Below are 21559 nucleotides of genomic sequence, written 5' to 3'. Positions count from 1 at the left end.
TTGTTGTGACTCCACAAACAAACTTTCATGAACGGGAATCCCTGTTGAGACCCAGCCACACTGCCACTCAGACACGGGCTGGAACCTGACACAGGATGTGGGGTCACTCCCTGCTTTACCTTTCTGATCCCATCGTGCTTCATCTCAATCACGTGGAGGGTGTAGTTGGTCCTGCGACCTTTCTCGTTAAACTGAACGTTGCCAGACAATCCTTCAAAACGGACCTAAATACATAAATATCAATGAAGACAGCAAATTGGTCAGCTTCTCATGCAGTGGTGATTCAGCAGCAGTGAGAGGGGAGGGGAAGAAGGGTGCTGAGTGCAGTCATTACTCTCGGTTCCATGCAGGGGAGGCAGCACATCTGCCTGAAACTGGGACGTCACTAAGGCTCACTCTCTACAGCATGCCTGGCCATGGGCACAGCCATGCTCTTAACTGACTCTTTCATTTAAAAACCCTTTCTCTTAAAACTCAGTGGTTTAAAACATAGAACAGTCTAAGAGCTAGATCACCAACGTGAGCCCATCACCTCTTGGGATGTGACAGTGAGCAAAATCAGCTCTGAACTCCTTGAGTTTGTGAGGTTTTGTATTTTCTAAATCTGACCTGGAGTCGGGATTTAGTAAAGAATTTGTCAGCTCAAATCAGGAACTGTAAATCAGCAGGAAATATGAAACCATGGCCACAGCTCCCAGACATTATTTTTTGATAGAGAGGAGGTTATCAAGCAGATTTAATTACCTCTGCACCAGAATAATAAAATCTAACAATTTAGTATTGACATTTGCATAGGAAACTTTGAACAGTAAATCTCTGCTGACAACACAGCCAAGCTGAAGTAATGCTCGCATCACTTTCCACTTGCTTTGGACAAACCCCTTGTCCCTGCAACTGAAGGCTTCTCACATGCAAAATGGGGACAGGAATTTAACAGCCTTTTTAAATACCCTGAGATCCTCAGAATAAAGACCCATGGTGAAGAAATGAGGCTGTATCATTACAGAGGAAATCTGTTGTTAATCTGGTTAAGCCGTGTTTGTTTTCCAGCTGTTACAACAAAGGTTTGTCATGAAAATGAACATCTGCTAGCATTTTCTGAAGCTCTTTCAAACCAAGAGGTATGCCTGGTGACATTTGGACAAACATGCTTTTCCCTTTTCACAAGACACAACATGCCCATAAAAAATAGATGTGCTGAAAAAGCACCATTGTCTTAAGCACACCCAAGCCTGCTTTTATTCATGTCTCCTTTGGTTTTTCTTTCAGGTTCTGACCGATTCTGAAGCTCAGGTCACAGGTGCTTGTGCTTTGTATCTTTGTGTGCACTAAAAGGCAGGTTTACAGCATCAATTTCTTCCATCTGAGTGAATGAAATCTTAATCCTGTGATATCCATGTGGCATTGAAACAGCAAAAGGGATCTCTGCGATCCATGCTGCAGGAGGCTGCACAACTTTTCTGCCATTCACCATCCTCTGAAGGTGAATGCAAAATACAAAAATGCAATGCAAAATGCAAAAAATGCACTGCAAAGTACAGTGAGGACAGACTTCAACAGTGCTAAGCACCAGTCAAGTCAACTGGAGACACTTAAGCACATCTGTGTGTAAGACATGGACGGGCATGTGGCTCTTTGCTGGGACATCTGGAGCAGAGGGATGCTGTTGTGGCCTTCTGTTTTACAGGGTTAGTCAGCAGTTAGGGACTAGCTTTCTGCTTATTAGATGTGCTGACCCCATAGTGATAAATAAAAGAATTTATTTAAAATTATCATAACCATTTCAAAGTAAAATTGAAACCTTAGTGTTGCGGTTTTAAGCAATAATTTGGGGGCCTTTTCCTGAAAAAAAAAGGTAATTATCTTTAATAAAAACATACATTCTCCTTGAACATGCTAGATTTCTGGTTTTTAAAAAAAATGAAGAATGCTTCATATTTCTTTTCATCTTTGTTCCTGCCATCCATGAATCCTTGTTAGGTGGGGATCAGTCTATTCCCCCAGACAGCACAACAGGACAGGAGGAAATGGTCTCACGTTATGTCAGGGGAGGTTTAGATTGGATTTTAGGAAAATATTTCTTCTCCAAAAGGGTAGTCAAGCATTGGATGGGCTGTCCAGGGAGGTAAGTGGTGGAGTCACCATTTCTGGATGGATTTAAAAGATGTGTGGATGTGGCAGTGCTGGGGATCTGGTTTAGTGGTTTAGTGAACTTGGAAATGCTGGGATAATGTTTGGACTCAACTATCTTAGATCTTCCAACCTAAATGTTTTCATGATTCTGTGGTTCATTCCTACAGTAAACAGGAATAAGGCAATTTGGGAGCTAATTCCAGATGTTTGAGTAGAAGAAAGTAGAGAAACCTTTTGCTTTTAAAAAGCTTATAAAATTTTAGACATTAACAAATGGGAGGTGAAGAGAAAGCACACTGTGAACAGCTGTAAGAATTGCCTTAATTGTGAGTCTTTACAGAAAGGATAACTCAAACCTTCAGTTTTATCATAAGTTATTCTATTTCCATCTGCCTCTTTCTTGCTACATTACTAAATGCTGTAAGATTATCAAATTCATACTTAATTTTTTTGCTAGGAGGCTTCTTGCCCTGCTTGTTTCAGTCTTTTATTTTGATCATCACAACTGAGCTGGTCAAGCCTTTTTAAAATTATTATTTTTCATCTGTTAAGAAGCAACTTTTGCAAATGGATCTTTGTGTTCCTCCCCCAAAGTCACTCCAGCTGAAAAATTAAGACTTTTGAAATTGTTTTAATGAAGATATAAGGAAACTTCAGAGGAGATTTTCCAACACACACACACACACACAAATGTATCTTCTAGCTGTCTAATTTTGATATTTTATTCTCATAAATTCAATAAAGAAAAATGCTGGAGCAGCTATTGCTCATCAGAAGACTTCCAAGTATTTCATGTTTATTAGGTAACCTATCTCCCTAATGCATCAGGGAGGCTGATTTTATTATAAGGGCTTGGAGAAGCTGTGACAGTGATTTGCCCAAGGTCATGCAGAAAGTCAGTGACAGGCTTGGGAACAAATTGAATCCAAGCAATAAAATCAAATCAGATGCAAGATTTGGTTTTAAAGGAATTGTTGTTTACCAGTAAGCCAAAACCAAATCAAAACAAAATACTTGAGGAACTGTACATATTATACAAATGAACAACATAAATGGTGGGGTTTTTTGCCTTCTTCACAGTTAAGGAAAGAAGATGGGATAAGCTATATTTGGATAACACTGAACTAGCAGTATTAGCAAGAAATCCATCTATTTCTGTCAGGAAAAGAAAGAAAAGTGCTAGAAGTAAATGTCAGTCTTGAAATTTAATGAAATTTTAAAATATTTTACCTTGGTAAGTCTTTGATAAGAGTGAATTATTTTTCTCTCTTGCAGTAAGTTTCACATTGTATTTTTGTTTATTAAAAAAATCTAAATTTTATGCAGGAGGAAAAAAGCAAGACTATCAGATTTGAGGAATAAACTATCTAAATGGCTGCTCTTAAGACTTTTATGAGCCCTCACAGTATGAAACAAGCCATAATCAGCACTTTGAGAACATTTTGGTGACAGCCAACACATAAGGCAAAATTCACATGCATTCATTAGCAGGCTGGAACTGAATCTGCGTTCACAGAGAGTCAAATAATCTGCAGAAAATACTCTCTGAGCAGGTCTGTGTCTAAGGGAGGGGAACATGAAGATAGGGACCCTTGATTTTACAGGATTACATTTTGGCTTTGGAACAACAACAGAAATCAGAACAGGCAAGGACTCATCAGATGGCACCAGGAAAAGCAGGCTGCGGGATGCACCCAGGAGCTTTTCAGTCCTCTCTTCTCCAAAAGGATCAGCTCCTCCTCATCCTGAGGGATTCGTGTCGGTTCTTCTGCCTCTGCCCACCCGTCCTGCCCCACCTCAGGCCGTGCCCAGCGTGCCCCCAGCACACCCACACTCCCCAGGCTGGTTCCCGACCTGCTGCAGGGCTCTCTGGATGTCGATGCCCTGTCCCCAGGGCACGGCGGGGTTGGCCAGGCAGTCGCCGGCGTTGCCGCGGCGCGAGATGTCGATGCGCTGCCGCCGCAGGTTCTGGAAGGCCTCGGCCATCACCCGCACGCCGTCGTAGGTGAGCGCCGACGTGTACTGCAAACAGAAATGGCACTCAGGGTAACCCTCCAGGTGGCTTGCGCTGATGCCGTTTGGTTTTTACCTTTTTTTTCAAATTTTATGTGTTCCCTGTATTCTTGGCACATGCATTTGTAGCTCTGCAGCCTATAATGTGAGTGGCTAATTTTCCTGGTAATTTTCCATAGCCTTTCCCTAGACAAAAAACCAAAATGAATTCCAGGAAGCCCCTCGAGGTACAAAGCCCCTGTGTTATCTTGGTTCTTCCTGGGAACCGAGGCTGAGAACAACTCTTCAAGATACATTTTATGGACAGAGCCCAGTTAATGCTGAGGGAAGGTCTCCAAAACCAAACTTGACATGAGAAGAAATTACATGACCCCTTGTCCTCCTAATTGGTGCTGTTTATCAAATATGTTAATTCCCTAAAACCTATAAAAACGTATTCATCCCCAGGGGGATAGGCATTTGTGGACATCTTTCCATAACTACCCCTGAAAGCCCTCAAATAAAAATCCACTCTTATATTATCTCCTTACTAAAAGTATCTCGAGTTTCATTTCCAGGTTAAGGAAAAGGCAACACTCTGTCCTCACCTCCTGTCTATGAAGGTCAACAGCATCCTGCTCCCTGTAATTGTCACTGCCCTGTTGACTCCTAAAAGTTGGTTTTGGCTTTCACAGCTGGGAAATGAAGGAGACGCTCCTGATTTCACTCCCTGAAGAAGACTCAGCCCTAAAAGTCCTTTAGCTGTTACCCAAGCATTTGTGTTTAATCAGAAGCATTGCCCTGAAGTTTTAAGGAGCACATTATACTGTGTAAATGTGAGCTACATGAAATCAAGAAACAAGGGACTTTTTCTGGTCACGGATGGAGACCAGAAAACTCCATCTCAGTCAGCAAAAATTCTGCAAAAGATGAGTTTATTCAAGCAGAAACTTGTACAGAAAGCACTGAAAAACTCTTGGCAAGAATCATTAGTGTTAGCTCTTTTTTTCTATGATGACCTACTGATTTAGTTGTTTTCAACTTTCTTAAACTAATCCCAAAGCTAACATTTCTATTGCAGAGTGTTTGTCGCAAATTTATTCATTTTCAAATATTAAACAGAAGAAAACAACCTCTCCCTCCACTCATCCCTCAACAGCTTCAGGGCCTTCTGTGTCAGGAGTTAAAATACTTTTATCCCTCTGTTGTGTGCACTGATTTGAAATTCTCAAAAAGAACATCTGGGAAGACTTTATTATCACTGGATGTCTTGTAAACAAGTCAAAGGTTAAGGACTTAAAGAGGCTTTTTGTTTTTTATATACTGAACATTATGAGACATTTAACTCTTAGCTTCGAGGCGGTGAAAACTGGGAGAGCGAGTGAATACATTAAGTCTTGTATTTCTTAGGAGGCAGTAACTGCAGCCTAGTAAAATTCAGATAATGTTAAGGCAAATGGAACAGATAATGTTCATAATTAGACTGAGAGTTTCTCCAGTGAGAATAAAGAGCGATGTGTGATCACAAAGAGGTGAGCATAACTTGAACTGAGCCAGATGGAACCAAATGAAATGCGATTTTTTGTACCACTTACCTTTGGCCTCTTCCAGTCCACACGTGGATGCTCTCTGGCATCATTATTCCTCCACTGTTGCATGATCCTGGCAGGAACAGTATCTGTGTAATTCACCAACTGGAAGCCAGTGACATTGGCTCCACTCTCTCTGAATTTGGTCAGGTCAATGTCCATGAATCCCTGGTACATGAGAGAAACAGGAAAAGCTCATCAGAAGAAGACACATCTAGATGGGAAAGAGGAATCCTGCCTATGTATGAATATGGCAAACAGCTCAGGAAAAAGATCTTCCCTCTGGAAGGAAATGTCCAGCTCAGGAGAGGCACCAGTTCCCCAGTCATGGGGTGAACTTGCTTTTCTCACAGGCTCTGAGCTGGCCATATCCTGCAGTTACCACCCAGGGAGACAAATAATCACATTAACAACAGCTCACTTGCAAGAAAGCTAGCAGAGTAATGGAAAAATGTGTCCTGAATAATGGATGAAATGAACAAAATTTGTAAAATATATTAAAAAGTATTTGTCAACCCGCTCTAAATTTTGTACAGAATTGTTCACCCAGCCCTAACTTTCATGGACTCAGTAACTGCTGGATACACTACTTCTTTTCAAATCACAGTTCACAGGGAAAAACAAATTCTGAACAATGAACTTCCAGCAGATCAGGAAGGAACTGGCTGGTCAGGTCCTTTTAGGACTCTTACTATTAGAAAAGCCAGTTTATAGAATTTGCTCATTTGGGAAAAAAGAAGGTGCTTTTCTAGACTTTAGATTACGAATGAAATACACTTCTTTCATTTCCTTATTGTTCTTGTCTGCTTCTGGCTCTCTGCATGTGATGAACACGTGTGCAAATATATGTGTGCATTGATCGGGGTGGCACTGCAGAATCAGTCACCCCTTTGAGTCAGAGGTGAAAACTTGACTAGAGACACACTGCAATATGGATTAGAGACACGCTGCAATATGGAGTAAGGGGTGATTTCTTGGTGTCCCAGCTTTGATCCCAGCCCTGCTGCCGGGCAGAACTGCTTGCTGTGGCTCCTTGCAGAGGTGCTGGGACTGGGGCTGTGCCCTCCTGCTGTGTGTGGGACAGGCTGAGCTCTGCTGCTTCTTTCTTTAGGAACACAAGCACAAGAGATGCACTCAATTATTTGCACTGGCACCATCAGCAGCCTCAGTGCATGAGGGGAGCTGAATGGGAGGACAGTCACAATGCCATCATCTGAGCAGCAGAAGGGCTGCTTGGAGCTCTGCCTTGCCCCTGCCCTGCTGCTGAGTGTTCTCTGCAGGCTCCTCCTCAGCCTGACTCTGGGTTTCTCTCCCTTGCTCGTTCCCAACTCACCATGATGGTGTGAGCTGAAAAAGCCAAGTTACGTCATTTCCAGGAAAACACCAACCAGGCTCCCAAAATGATGCTCCAGGCTGAGGGAGCTAATTAGCTGATCAGCTTCCAAAGTCAGGATCGAGCCATTAGATGGGAACTGTTTTGGGAATAGACCTTGCCAGGAAAAGACTAAATTGCCCTCTCACATAAGTGTCAGACTGAGGGAGTCATAAGTGACTCAAAAATGACTTTAAAGACTTTCACATTTTTTCTTCCAGCATTTTGTAGGCAATTTGGCATCCACTTACAAGGCTGAGGATTGGATACTGGTGTACAGATGCTCTAAATAGATGGCTTGTTTTGCTTCAAAGTACAGTGATTTAGGTTAAAAGAAAAAAAAAGTGATATTTTGTGAATGCATACTCCTCAGAAGGCTGGTTAAACCCACATCAATCTTGTTTGTAATTGCTGGCGTAGGGGTTTCAGAAAGCCAGAGCTGTGATTAATGAATGGGAAATGCAGCAGGATAATTGTCCCTGACATCTTAATGCATTTCAGGCCAAGTGGGTTTTGACACGTAGAGCTCCTAAGGTTCAGTAAGAGGGACCTCACAGGTTGCCAACTGGTTATCCATGGCTGGGACCAAATTACACTGACATTTTGCTCCTGGGAGCTACTCAGGGGAAAAAGATCTGTCAAAGGAAACTATTGCACAGCAACTTGAAGTTTGTGCAACCAGCTCCTCTTTGGGAGACCTACAAAGGCATGAAGAAAAGTCCAAGTTCACTGCAGAGTATGAATAAGATGACTGGTGTGTTAAGCCCCCTCAGAATGCAGATTTAAAAAGGAAAAAAAAAAAAAAAAGTTATCACAGCAGTGATGAGACAGCAGTGGTTGAAACCACTGTATTTCACTGTTTTCCCAAAAAAACCCCAACATTCCAAAACTGAAGCAAATATTCAACAATATTCAGTGGGATTAATCTTGCATAAAATTTTAACATAATCTGAATAGATGACAGGAATTATTTCTTCCTGAAGATTGTACTAATTTTTCCCCACTGACTTTTGACATAATGACATAATTCAGGTTCTTTAAAAAGTGTGGAGACCTCTGAAGATTTTCCAATCATTTAAGGCAGTTGGGACCATAGAGGACATCATTAACCTTGAAGACATCTTTGCATTTTGGCTGCTATCAATGGTGAAATAATTGTTTTCACCTGTAATCCCTCCTTCATATGCCCCAGCACAAGGATATTATAGGAATGCTCCTAATTACAAAGGAATTTTAATCACCTCACTGAAATCTGCTCAGGGCAGGTCTGGAGAACATAAGAGCCAATGAACATGGAAATCCAGAGGTCAAATATTTTAGAAAATAATTCCCAGAGCAGGTGAGTTCTTGCTAGCAAGCACATAAACAAAAAGCCATCAAGAATTATGCAGACTGGTTTTTGAAAATGCTTCTATTGACAAAGTGGCAGCAGGAATTCAACATGCTTATCTGCCCTGGAATATCAGTCAGTGCTTGTAGGAAACAGGAGAACAAGAGAATTACAATATTTGCAACTGAAGAAATCATCAATCATCTGTCACTTTGTACTAACTATAGACACATATTGCAAAAAAGAAAAAAAAAAGAGAGATATTTTATTTCGTTTTCAACTGGCTGTACATGGGAAACAGAAAATAAACTCTTAAAACTTGGCTAAGAAAAGACTGTAACCCATGACTAAGGGGCAGCAGCTGTGCTTTTGCAGTAATATGTTTAGCATCAACCAGTTTGGGAAAGAACTAGCCCAGAACTGCTTCCCTCTGTCATCCAACCAAGCACAGCAAGAAGTGAGCAGTGCTGGAAGGATGCACTCCATGTGGTCCCATGGAGTGATCAAATGGTTTTAAAACTGTTCCTAAAATTTGCCAGGGAATACTGGAAAAACCCACTTTGTAGTCATGTGTGGAGCAAGTTCAGGGAAATGAGCTGAGCCCCTGGAATTTGGCTGTGTGTGACTTTCTTCAAGCTCTTGACACCTGAAGCATTTGGGATGTTCTGTTGAGCATGCATGTTGAGCATGCCTTCTCCTCCCTGCACACCACTGAAATCCTCCAGGGAGGAAGAGGAGGAATATGGGAACTCAGACTGCAGCCCCCCTGGAAAAGCAGGGACCCAGAGGCACCCAGAGCAGCAGGGCCAGTGCCCAGGGTGTAGGTGCTCCAGGAGAGACAAGGCTCCTGCAGGCACAGCTGTCCCTGGGATCCATCAAACCATCCATCAGCCACCCCACGGCAGGATCAGCTGTCCCCTGGACTTAAACTCACTTCACAAAAGAACTCAGCAGACCAGAGGATGTGCCTTCCTGCCTTGCACATGCCTAGAAACTGCCTGGCTCTCTCCAAATGCCACGGAATGAGCAGGCTGACAATAAACCACAAAAATCTGCTCCCTTTGTGCTGATGTGCTGAGGCAGCTCCCTCCTCCAGCCTGCTCTGACTCACAGCATCTGCAGCACACTGCTCCAGCAGCAGCCAGGCTGGGTTCAAAGGAAGGAACTTGCTCTTTAGCCCCTACCACGGGCTCCTCTCTGCATTAATGGACCTCACAGAGCAATTAAGAGCAGGGTGTTGCTGTGAGGAAATAATATGGGCAGCTATTACAGACCTTTGTGGCTTCAAATAGAAAACAGTACTGGGAAGGGGTTTATCCTCCCTGTGCTTTCCTTGATGCATCTGCTCTTCATGCTGTTCTTAAAGTAAAAGCAGTTTTCAGTCAAAGGTTATTTTGCTGTCCCATTTGCTGCCTTGGTTGCTGGGAGAGGCATCAGCAAGTCACACATTTATATTCCTCTCCACTGCTTGTGGGCTCAATCATCAAAGGAAATGCATAATGCAGGAAGACTGATGACTGGAAATGGGCCTCATGAATCCATCTTGATTAAGTGGTCCACAAAGGATCTGCCTTGAAAAGAAAGTCCCTCCAGAAATGAACCAGCTCCTAATTTATACCCTGGACACTGTGAGGAGCCAGAACACTGAGTGGACAGTGCAGGCAGCTGTCAGTGTAGGGAAAACCTCATCCCTTTGTCCACGACCCTCCTCAAATCTGGATCTTCACTGACTTCCCTGCATCTCTCCTTTAACCCTCATATTTCACTGCCTCACTGTCCCAAACCTCTGCCTCCTGATGACCCTTGGTGGCACAGCTGCTTGTGGGACACCATCCCAGCCCATGGCAGTGCACCCACACCTCCAGATTCTCTTTGTATCTCACTGAGCTCACATTAATTGCTGGCCCTTTCCCTGCAGGTGCCTCCTGTGATGCCTTTGAAGCTGCAGAAGCATGGGCTGAGCTCTGGGCAGGCTGTGGCTCAGCAGCTCAGAAACCACCCCACAGCCCAGCTGAAAACCTCCCTGCCTGTGCTCCAAGCCTCCTCCTTTCCTGGATAAAGAACATTACAGAGTCTCCTTGAAGACAGACACATTCCTGAGAAACAGTGTTGTTTTCTCTCCTCCTGCTGCATCTTCTGAGCTCTCCAGATCTCCCCCCGAGACTTGTAAACTCAGCTTTGCATGAGGAAAGGGGAAAACTGCCCCTTTCTCTTGAATTGCCTGGAGAAGGTCTGTTGGCTGAAGCCAACAGAGCCCCCTGATCCCAGGGAAGAGAACTAGGTTTTTAAGTCTCTTTCTGTCTGGGATAAAGAGACCGGAGTCTGTTTTTTCTTTTCTTTAATAGGTTGCACACTGAAATATTCCTTTTCAAGCCAAAAGCATTTAAGCAATTCACCCTGAGCTTGGGTGGGTGCCACAGAAACCTGTGGCAGCATCGGGAAACTGGCCCAGCTCTGTTTAAATGCATGACTTGCAATGCCAGACTACTTCCTTGTAGCAGATTTTATGATTATGAGAAACTTTGCAAAGCAAAATTTTTGCTTCTGAATGGCTGTAGATCAGCTGAGTGAATACAAAGTGGCTCCTGTCATTCCAAGGTACACCAGTGACTTACTGCAGGGAGCAAGAAATGGAGTGTTTCCAGACAGAGCATCTCTAATGCCCCGAATTATCTTCAAGCTTCTCCAGTGAAGCATCATTCCTCACTCCCATCACTTTGTATTAACAAGGAGGGTATGTCAAAAAAGAGCCCATCTGCTCCAGTCTCATTCCACTGTGCCTTCCAGTGGGAGAGGACTTCTCCTCTGCAGAGTTATTCATGTGTCAAATCCCATTGGGGCAGCAAAACGTGTGAGTCCTCACTGGGACTTAGGAGTGAGTGGAGAAAGGGGAAAGAAAGACAGGAGAAGGGAGCACTATCAGACAGCTTCCCAGCCCTGCAGCTTCGTGAGAGTGTTTTTTTGTCCTGTCTGTAGTTACACCACAAGCCAAGGGAGGTGAGATTCCAGACTTTAAGCACAAGGGGTTGGAGGTGAACAGCAACTTTACCTTGGTGCAGCCCTGCAGATTTTTTTTTGCGTATTATTTGCCCAATCTTGCAGCTGCAGCACATTGTGGACATAAATGAATACACATCTTGTCAGAAGGCTCAGTCCAGGCAGGGGAAGGGACGTTCTAGGTGGATGTTTGTGCATTAGAGAGCTTTCAGGGCATAAACTGATTTAAAGGTTTGGGAAATGTGCCGTGCAGTGGCAGATGCCATGAATTCAATCAAAGATATGATTAAGGGATGACCTGATCCCAGTTTACAAGGACCAAAACATCAGTAATGGAATATTTTGCCTAGCAAACAGAAGCATAAATCTGGTCGAGGAAGCTGAAGCTAAGCATGTTCTGACTAGAAAAGAGGACAAATGAAGTCACCATGAGGCAGATACTATGGATTTACACATCACCAGCTGAGCTGGGATAATGGATTAGGAGACTGCAAATGGCTGAGGAAACCTGTTAGTTTAACACCATTTTGCTGAAGTTTAAGCAAACACATTTTTCCTTCCAATAGCTGTAATATAATCTGTCAGTTACTCACCTGATGCTCTGATTTTTTAAGCCACAGTAAGTCACTCATGTTTTTGAGCCCTCATTAACTACTGCGAAAATCCTCCCAAGGTTGCTGTTCATATTATCCTGTGTGGGCAAGTTTTGTATCAAACCAGATAATTTTCTTATACATGAGACACTCAAGTTCAAGCAAAATTTAATTCAGGGCACTGCTGTGTCTTTCACTATCAGTAATTCAGATGAGATAACCTTTTATGGAGTTCTTCTGCTTGATAGTTTTTGAGTCAGGACAGAAAAGCTGTTTGGAAATGAAAGGCAGAATTTTCACTGATATATTATATTGTCTTTCTCTGAGCAGAAAATGAATTTGTCTCACGAGCCTACTTGCACCAACCTCTCAGGAAGCAGAAAGGTCTAACAGCCATAATTTTAGAACCCTAAAAGTAACTTAAGACACCTTTTTTTCCAATAGAAGAATATAAATTTTGCATCTTGAGATCTTGCCAGGATGAGAAGTAGATGCTGTACACATCCTTCTGGAAACTCCACAGAACAGAGTTTCAAATCAGAGAGTGATTCACACCTGAGCATTGCTGACCTTGTTTGTGCCACCAGCCAGCAGCCCTTCAGGGAGCAGGAGACAGCACTGAGAACTGAGGGGGACTCAGATAAACAGGGCAGCTTCCAAGCTGATGGGAGACAGATCTACAACATTTTAGCTCCAGACAAGCAGGGCAAGGAGCCATGGACACTCTGCCAGAGGCACAGGTCACACTGTGCTGGGGCAGTGCCACGGGTGTCACTGTGCTGGGGCAGTGCCATGGGTGTCACTGTGCTGGGGCAGGTACAGACCTTGCTTGGGCACCACAACCCTCCCCACACAGGCACAGCACGTGCTGCAGATGTGGGTGTCCTGCCCTGCTTTAGGGGAGCTGCTCTCTGCCTGTGGATGGCAAATTTGGGAGGGTTCCTCTTCCCTCTCTGCACCCAGTGTTGGTCTCACATTGCTGAGTCTCAGCCCTGGTGGTGCCGAGTTCTTCCTCCTGTTTTTCAGGTGCAAAAAAAAATCAAAGCTGCCCGTCCAGCCTAGAGGGGAACTGGATAAACCCAGCACATCCCATCTGACTCCTGCAGGAGCCACTCTGCTGACAAAGCTGCTGTGCTGGGGAGATGATGATGCCAAAGGTTGTTTTTTTTTAAAATATATTCTCTATTTTTTTACACATGTATTTGTAGCTCTGTGGCTAGTTTTCCCAGTACTTTTCCCAACCTTTTCTCTAGGCAGAAAGACAAAACACATTCCAAGACCCCAATCATATCTTAGCTCTTTCTGGGAAGCAAGGCTGAAAAACAGCTCTTCAAGACAAATTTTTATAGACAAAGTTTAGTGTCCATCTGAGGGGAGAAGATTTAGAGATGGTTGAACCAGGGGAAATTGCATTACCTCTTGTGCTCCTAATTGGTGATTTTTGTCAATTATGCTAATTTGCTAAACTTATAACACTGCATTCACCCCAGGGGTGGTGGGCATTTTGTGAACATTTTTCCATATCTTCCTCTGGAGGCCTCCAACACAGACCAGCCTTTATATTACCTCCTATACTTATATTTTCTCAAAAGTGTGTTGTTTTATTTCTAGGTTCCCTAAGGCATCACTGGTAACCTCCCCCAGCACCACAACTGCCAGCAAAGGGAAACTGTCCATGGCCTAACTCAGTGCTGACACAGGCTGATGTAGAATGGCACAGGAAAAAGTGCTTATCTTTGCTAATCAACACTGTTTTTACCTTTACTTTTCCCTGCTACACCTGCCATCAGCAATCTCGTACACTTATCTATTCATCTTCAAAAAAAAAAGAGCCCTTGCTAAAAGAACAACTCGGACTAATGCACCAGGAAAGAAAAAGCAGGCTAAAACACTGGATGTGACAGCTGTCTTTCATACTTCTTTAAAGACAAGTCACACAAATGTCCCTTATTTAATGACAAAGATTTTTCTCTGCCCAAGCTGATGCTCTCCCACTCCTGACAGCAGTCAGCTCACATCCATGGCGCAGGACAAACAGATACACAAAGCCAAGGTTATGGGCAAAAAGCCTGAACATCAAAAGAAAGGAGTCCCAGAAGTTCCTAAGCTCGTTCCTCTGATAGTATTGACTGTATTTTTTTTCCTCTTTGTGGTTGCTAGAACTGATGATCTCAAAGGCTGAGAACAAAGCTTAGAAAAATGAGACTCACAGAAACAAACACTTTTAAAAGTTGCCAAATCTCTTTGAGCTCCAGAGTGGAAAAGAGAGAGAGAGAGATGGCTGCAAACTGCCAGTGCCCCTGAAAATACCCAGGTTAGCTCTGGTAAAACCTCATTGGGGGTCACTCTGATGGGTACAGGTTAAAGACCAGGATTTCATCAGTTTGCAAAAGCCATGAAGAGTGCCAAATTTGGCTTGAGGAAAGGGAGGGATGCTCACAGGAACCCTTCCCCTGGCAGGGATGATGCAGTCAGACCATTATGGGTTGGGCAGGGCTGGGGAGACAAGACAAGTTGTGTCTTTAGCAGGTATAGCAGGTTCAGAGAAGGATGTTTTCCCATGGCCTAGGGTGCAGAATGCTTTCATTTTGTTTGTGAACACAGAAATATTATTGTCTCACCTTGGCAACAGCAATTTCACTGAAAAAGAAAGCTGTTCCTGCTAGGAAATACCAGCTTTCACTTGCTGCTGTCAAATTCTGCTCAGCACTTTACTACAGCTCACCCAGAGCAACTGCTGGGCAAACACACAGCAAGGCTAATGAAAGACAGTGACTGCTCATGGATTGGCTGTGGCCAGACAGGGAATGCCTCCATTCCAAAATGTGGGATGATTTATTCAGCCTGTGCATTGCCTTGAAAATTCATTTTGCATTCCTGATGGAACCAGTATGAAGCTGCTGCAACTGGGCAGTGGTGTGCTACTGCTTGGATTTTTTGGCTCTGTATAGCTCTGAACAAGCATATAGCTAAAAAAAGGAATTTAAGTGGGGTTATCCAGAAGTGCTTCCTAATATTTGCTTTCAACGTGTCATTTCCATAACTGTGTCCCCATTTTTCCATGCCCAAGTAGGTCAGGCAAAAGGCAGGGGTTGAAAATTCCTCCCCTTGCTCAAGCTAGTGCAGAAACTTGGTGTCTACGAACAGGCTGAGGATTCCCCTGACCTGATCTTCATACAGGCTGAGAGCCCTAACTCAGCCAGCACAGGGCACAAAAAAATAACTCATTTGGAAACCCAACACTCCCAGGTTTTAGCTCTTAATTTATTCTCTGAGGACTCAGTGCTCCAGAACGAGGCACTTCCCCACAGCAGGGCTGTTCTCCAGGCACGCGGGTACGGGTGTGTGTGTGGGCAACGCACGCCCTGTCATCCCAGGACGTGTCTGCAGGGGAAAATGAGGGGTGGTTAAGGTCTACCACTATGAGTGTGAGTCAGTGGGAATAAATTACAGCACGCTACATCCTCTGAAGGCTCTAATCCAGCCATGAGGTGTCCTCAGAAGAGGGCAAAACTTACTGTGATCTCTCGAATCAGAGCATTCGTGCCGCGGTTCAACCCTGCCAGATGCCAGCTTCTGCCAATCTCTTATAATATCCCTGGCCATCCCCACCCAGGGAGGCTTGCTGTCCTGCCTTGCTGCCCTGTGGTCTCAGAAACATGGGATCTTAGGGCCTTTTTGCCATTCTCCTTGCTAAACCCATCATCCAGTAGCTCTCATGTGGGTTAAATGCAGCACGTTACAGGAGCAGCACGTTACAGGAGCTGATTTGGCTTCTGGTATCTGAACCTGCCCACGTTATTCTGCCCTGGAAAGGACCTTCTTAACCTTGAGGGGTGCCAGGATTTTTTTTTTTATAGTTTTCCCATGTTGTCTGATTATCCCCTAGTCTTTTTTCTCTTTTTAAGTATTCCCCTCTCTGACTTGGCTCTTGTGTGGTGCTGGGTTTTAAGGAGCAGGAAAGACCAAAGGTAAAGATTGAATTCCTTTCAGTCTGCTCCTTCTCCCCAGAATCCAAGCTGCCTGGAAAGCACACCAGTGAATTCTGGTGGTCCTGTCAGACACTGTGGGACCCAAAGCCCCCTCCACTGAGCTGCAGTGGAGGCAGAATGTCCCTGCAGAGGGCCTGAAGAAATGAAAAGGCTTTTGCTCCAAGTTAATTATTTATAAACCCTGTTGGCTGAGTATGCAACCTCTTCGAGCCAGCTCTGTCCTCTCAGCATTTGTGCAAAGGCTGAGAAAACACATTAAAGATGGGACAAGTGTACTTTTCTCTGGGTGAAGGTGAGAGAGAGTGGTATCCTAAGAAATGTCCTTCAAATCTCCTACACTTGAGTGTTAGTTCAGTTCACCTCATGCCTTTCATGCATTTATCCTTATGAAACTGTGCAGGGGGAAGAGGTGATATTATCATTCAGCCTTCCGTGTAGGTGTACTTGAAATTGCACAGACGTGCCCACTCCAGTGACTCCAGTTCACTTTCCTGCTTAACTTTAATGAAGGGACTTTCATAAACATCCAGGACCTGGGTTATGGCAAATAATAATTTTTTTTTTGAATTAGCAACTGAAGTTATTGGCTGCTCTGTAGTTTTGCATGTCTCCCCCCGCACAAGGTAACATTTTAATCTCTGTAATTACACGGTAGGCAGCCAGCACAGGGTGCAGGGTCAGTACAGGGCACTGCAGGGTAATGATGTGGCCATTTTTGCCTGGTAAATTACAGAGTTATCTTGGGACTGAGAAAAGGAGAAGGACAGCAACTGCTTGACTAATTGGTAGTTTAAAGTTTAATTACCCCACGGCTGACGTGCTGCCTCCCAGATGCAGCTCTGTGCTGAAAGAACAGGTCCAGAGCCTGCACATGGCTCACCCCACAGGGACACAGGAGTCCAGGGGAGCAGCCTCAGCCCGAGTGCCAGCAGCAGCCCAGCCTCTGCAGTGCATCCTCCTGGATGGATGGACACATTTGGGGAGGAGAGGGTAGGAGCTCTGCTGTGGGAAACCTCAATTTCTCTCTCTTACCTCTCCCCTAATTCTCCCTAGGCAAAGAAATTTTCCATCCTGCTGTGAGACTTCCTCCAGAAAGATGGTCCTGCCACTGCCCAGTGCTGCTCTGTCCTCAGGCAGCACCTCCCTGCACTAAAGGGAGAATCCTTTCCTTAAAGAAATCTTTGCGTTCAGTTCTCTCCCTAGAGCCATGACAGTCAGATTTCATTTAGCACCAAGGGGGGAGTGTTAAAATTACTTTGGTCTGTATCTGTCATCCAGCCAAGGTCAAACCACTACAAAACCCCTGCACACTTGGAGATACCCTGCAGATAATCTTGCTGGCTCAAGAGAGAAAACTCCACAAGAAGAGCACAGCAAAAGACTTTGGTATTTTTTTTACCTTGAAGGTGGATGAGAAAAAGAGTGTACAGCTCAGTAATTATAAATATAGTGCTTTACAAAACTGTGAGAAAGAAAAATGCCCCACCAATTAGGGTAACTCACCATATTTGCCAGAATGTAGTGGTACCCATTGCCATTTTTTTCAAGCGAGATGATCTGCAAGATAAAAAACAAGGATAATTAGCAGAGATCAACTAAGGAGGAAGCATGTCAGTTATCTGCTTTTTTCTCACTCTTATTTTTCCTTGCTGAGACTCTTCAGCTGTGAGCAGGAAGACATTGCAAAAGAAAAGTTCCCAATCTTATTAGAGGATGGCCAGAGCTTTCACACATGATACCTGAGCAGCAAATCTGAAATTAGACAGGACAAGATCCCCAAGAACATTGCCCAGGCAGGGAGAGAAAACAACCAAACCAACCTGTTTCCTACAGGCTCGGGGAGAAAAAAAAAGCCTTAACAAAATTTGTGATTCAGACACCAAAGGAACAAATGGGGAGTTGGAGTCCCTGTGTCCTGTGAGTGCAACTGAAACATTAGGCAAAACTAGAGAGAAACCCTGCACATCCTCCAAGCTACAGCCCCTGCTGCAAACACCTGCCTGGGAGAGATGGCTGGAAGTTTGGGTTATGGGTAAGTTTTTGTGCACCAGTGGAGTTTCAAACTACATCTCCAGAATGCAGCTGTTTGGGCAAGCCAAAGAGGATTCCCCTGCATGTTCATTGAGATAATCTATAGATTCATATGCATGGTGTCTCAATACATGTGCTTTGCCACTTACTCCTTTGTCCCTGACACAGCAGAGTCAGGTTTTTATTTTCTTTTATCAACACAATTGCTTACCAATCTGTAACGACTGATTTTTTCTATGTTAGCTGGAAAAGTTTCTCTTTCTTTTTTCCTTTTCTGCCTGTTGCAGATTTGCCTGTGACTGGGGGAAGAGAGGCACTGATCAGATGGCCTGTGTATTTTTGTCCCTTGATTTAAAAAGAGTACACAAAAAATACACCTAAAAGTCTCTATTATTCTTGCTGACTCCATTTTTTTTTCATTGAAATTCCTCTCTGTTGATTTCCAGCAGCACTGTTAAATTCTTACTAGTTTACTAGAGTCAGATACCATCTGCAGTTGAGCCACTCTACAAACAGAAAGAAGAAAGTGGAAAAAAAAAGGCCCAAATACCCTCAAAGCCTGTACAAACACAAGATTTGCCAGTTTCTTAGAGAACTCAGCTGTTTCCATTAGGTTTCTTGGCTGGCAACACTACCTCTTATTTCCATTGTCATATGAATTGTTCCCGAATTGCTGCCTGCATTACCAACAGAATCTGCACAAACTGCAGTGAGGACAGAAAGATCCTCACAGCCAGAATGATCCTACAACCACTGCTGTGTCAGATTCAACCAGAAATCAGTCTGCCCTGGTCTTGTCTCTGGTACCAGGCTGGCAGCAGGTACTTGAGGAGTGTCAGATGAGGGCAGAGACTGATCCTCCCCATGGGACAGCACTCCCAGATTATCATGAGCAGTCATTTAGGGATTTCCAAATGGATAATAAATGAGCTGACACTTGCTCTGTGCAACGGGTTCATCTGCCTTAGCCCTTCTCTGATGAAGTGCTCTTGTATGCATAATAAAACTCATCTGGTTGTCAGCATTAACGTGGGGGTGGCAATTAACTCCAATGAAGGCTGCATTTAGAAGCTGTTCCTTACACAGCTAATGCCAGCTCCACCAGCTTCCCTGCACAGGGTCCCTCAGTGTGGTGGTGTCTGGAGCTCTCAGAAAAATCCTCTGTCTACCTAAAGCTGTGAAGATATACACCTCATTCTGGGTGGTTTTCTGAGTATCTTCCACTGCCTGATCTAAGAGGCAAAACCAGACCAAACCTGTCCCTTTCCATCCATCAGCTGAGACTGACCTTTGCAGTAAGTCCCAGACCTTGTAGGAGGAAGGAGAATCTCTGGTGCACTGGGATGTCTAAGAATTATGATCCAATTCTCCTTTTCTCCAGTGTCAACAACAGCTGGCATTGGCTCCTCCAGCCCCAGCTCTCCTTTGTTATTTTATGAGGTGTCAGAGCCGATGAACCGGAGAGGGCTGCCATCCAGCTCTCCCTGAGCTGTTAATCTTACAGCCCATCCACCTGAATTATGAAGCTCGTTTCCTGTGTTTTACACAGTTATTTGTGATCTTAATTTATTTTAAAATGCTTGCTCAGTCCTAATGTGTCCAGACAGCAGTAGCAAGCTGAGGTTATAATAGCATTTATCACTCCTCCTGACTGTGCTGAAAGGCTGTGCTGGGCTGCATGCTGATTGCTCACTTGGGCCACCTAGGTTTCATTACCCACTTCTTAATGGGTGAGTTTGACATCTATTAGAGAGAAATCCTCTCAGAGTGAAACACTGGCAGAGGAGAAATTCCTGTTACTCATTTTAATGAGAGACAAGGAAGAAACAATAGAGGGCTTTGATGGAACACAACCCACCGAGTACTTATCCCATTAAGGCTACACAGCACAACCCCACGGCAACCTGCCCTGATCCAAGGCCTGGCTCACAAATGACAGCTACCTCAGCAAAGATTAATCAAACCCTTGAGACACGACACAGAGAAATCTCCCAGTGAGAAACCAGGTCATTTTTAACACAGACAGCACTGGCTCCTCCACAGCTGAAGGCCGCCTTGCTGGAGTCACTGGTGTTATTTGTGTTTTGGGTATGGAGGGAAAATGAAAAGCAGCAGTGAAGGTGTGAGAGGCACAGGTGCTGGACAGCCATCCCCAGCTCTCCTGCTCACTGTGGAGAACAAATCACAAATCCACTGCCACTGAGAGACAGAGACAGGCTTGTCACTGAAATGCACTGAAATGTCCCTGAGAGGCTGAGACAGCTTTTGGAATACCTCAGTCAGAGGGACAGGGCAAACAGCACAGTGACATTCCCACAGAGGCTGCTGGTGTGGTGAGCTGAGAGACCAGCCAGCAGCCCAAGTTAGAGCTCAAGTTACAGTCCCAGCTGAATTTCACATGCTAATGAGCTGAACACTATCTCTGAATCCCTTCAGTCATCTGTATACTATGAAAAACCTTTCACTTTCTCACCCTGGGACAACTACCTCTGCTCTCAGAAATCCTGGTGGACTTGGAACAAGAATGTTAAAAAGGATGAAAATGGACTACACACATCTGAAAAAGTTGTTCACAGCCCTATCCTTCACTGGAGTCTTACCTCCCAGGCACAGATGTCTGCTGGAATTGCTCTGTAATTTTTGTAGTAAAACACAGCTTTGTACCTCTTCTCCCTGGGAACTGATATTTTTTATAGCATTGCAAAACAAATAACCACAGTATCTGGATTTTTAGTGCTCTTACAAATAGCTTTTCCTATATCTAGGTTTAACACTTGCTCCAGTTATGTGAAATAAAGCCTTATTTTCCTGCTCATATCAAGAAGACTAGGTAATAATTTACTGTACAACTTAACATTATTTTATACAAGCCAGGCTCAAAAACCTGTCACTATTCATCCTAGAAATTTGATATACTCTAAAGAAAAGCCAAATTCACTGCCTAGATCTCATCCAAAATTTTGTTCAACTGCAGCTGTCCCACAGCCAGAGAGAAGATTATACTCTCTTATAACCTGTTTTCTGTTTCATGAATGTGACCTTGGCTTTGAGGTTACAACCTGCTCTCTGCTTTGTTATTCCACGTAACAGGGGAGCACCCAGAGACATCCAGCAAGGACGGATGGTGCTCATCACTGAGCTGTGCATCTGGTGAAATGTCAGTCCCTGTCCCAGACAGGGAGCAGCTAAGTGTGAGACAGAGATGACAGGCACCTTAGATAGGGAGATCTGTGAAGCACGAGGTAAGGGTGAGCTGATTATGAGGAGTAAAGCAGTGGAAATTGCCCTTTCCAAACCTTTTCAGTGGTGGAAGGGTTGTAGATGTGAGAGAGAAAGTTCTTGTGGCTGGAGTTGAAGTGTGGACTCAACCTGCCCCTGGGCTTGTATTTGTCTCCTGTCCACAGAAATCCATATTCAGGACAGATGTACCATAATCCTTCTGTCCTGCTGGCACAGGTGTGAGAATTTGGTGCCGCACACGAAGGGTGGAGGAGCAGGAATCTGGCTGTGCCAATCCACACCTCCAGCTT

At 44.2% G+C, this 21559-nt stretch overlaps 1 protein-coding gene across 2 annotated transcripts in view; it reads right to left on the bottom strand.

The window, feature by feature from the left end:
• The window catches only part of GRIA1 (glutamate ionotropic receptor AMPA type subunit 1), a 120142-nt gene that overhangs the window by 40272 nt on the left and 58311 nt on the right, over positions 1 to 21559 (bottom strand). For both annotated transcript variants that reach the window (XM_038150012.1, XM_038150011.1), the window contains exons 5-8: positions 17502 to 17555; positions 5721 to 5882; positions 3988 to 4155; positions 120 to 224 (exon numbers count right to left, since the gene is read on the bottom strand). In XM_038150012.1, coding sequence (XP_038005940.1) covers positions 120 to 224; positions 3988 to 4155; positions 5721 to 5882; positions 17502 to 17555 — 489 coding nt within the window. The remainder of the gene's footprint in view (positions 1 to 119; positions 225 to 3987; positions 4156 to 5720; positions 5883 to 17501; positions 17556 to 21559) is intronic.

This window comes from Motacilla alba, chromosome 13 (genome assembly GCF_015832195.1).
Source record: "Motacilla alba alba isolate MOTALB_02 chromosome 13, Motacilla_alba_V1.0_pri, whole genome shotgun sequence".
Classification (NCBI taxonomy): Eukaryota; Metazoa; Chordata; class Aves; order Passeriformes; family Motacillidae; genus Motacilla; species Motacilla alba.
Note: the sequence above shows the minus strand (reverse complement) of the source record. Positions and strands in the feature narration are given on the sequence as shown.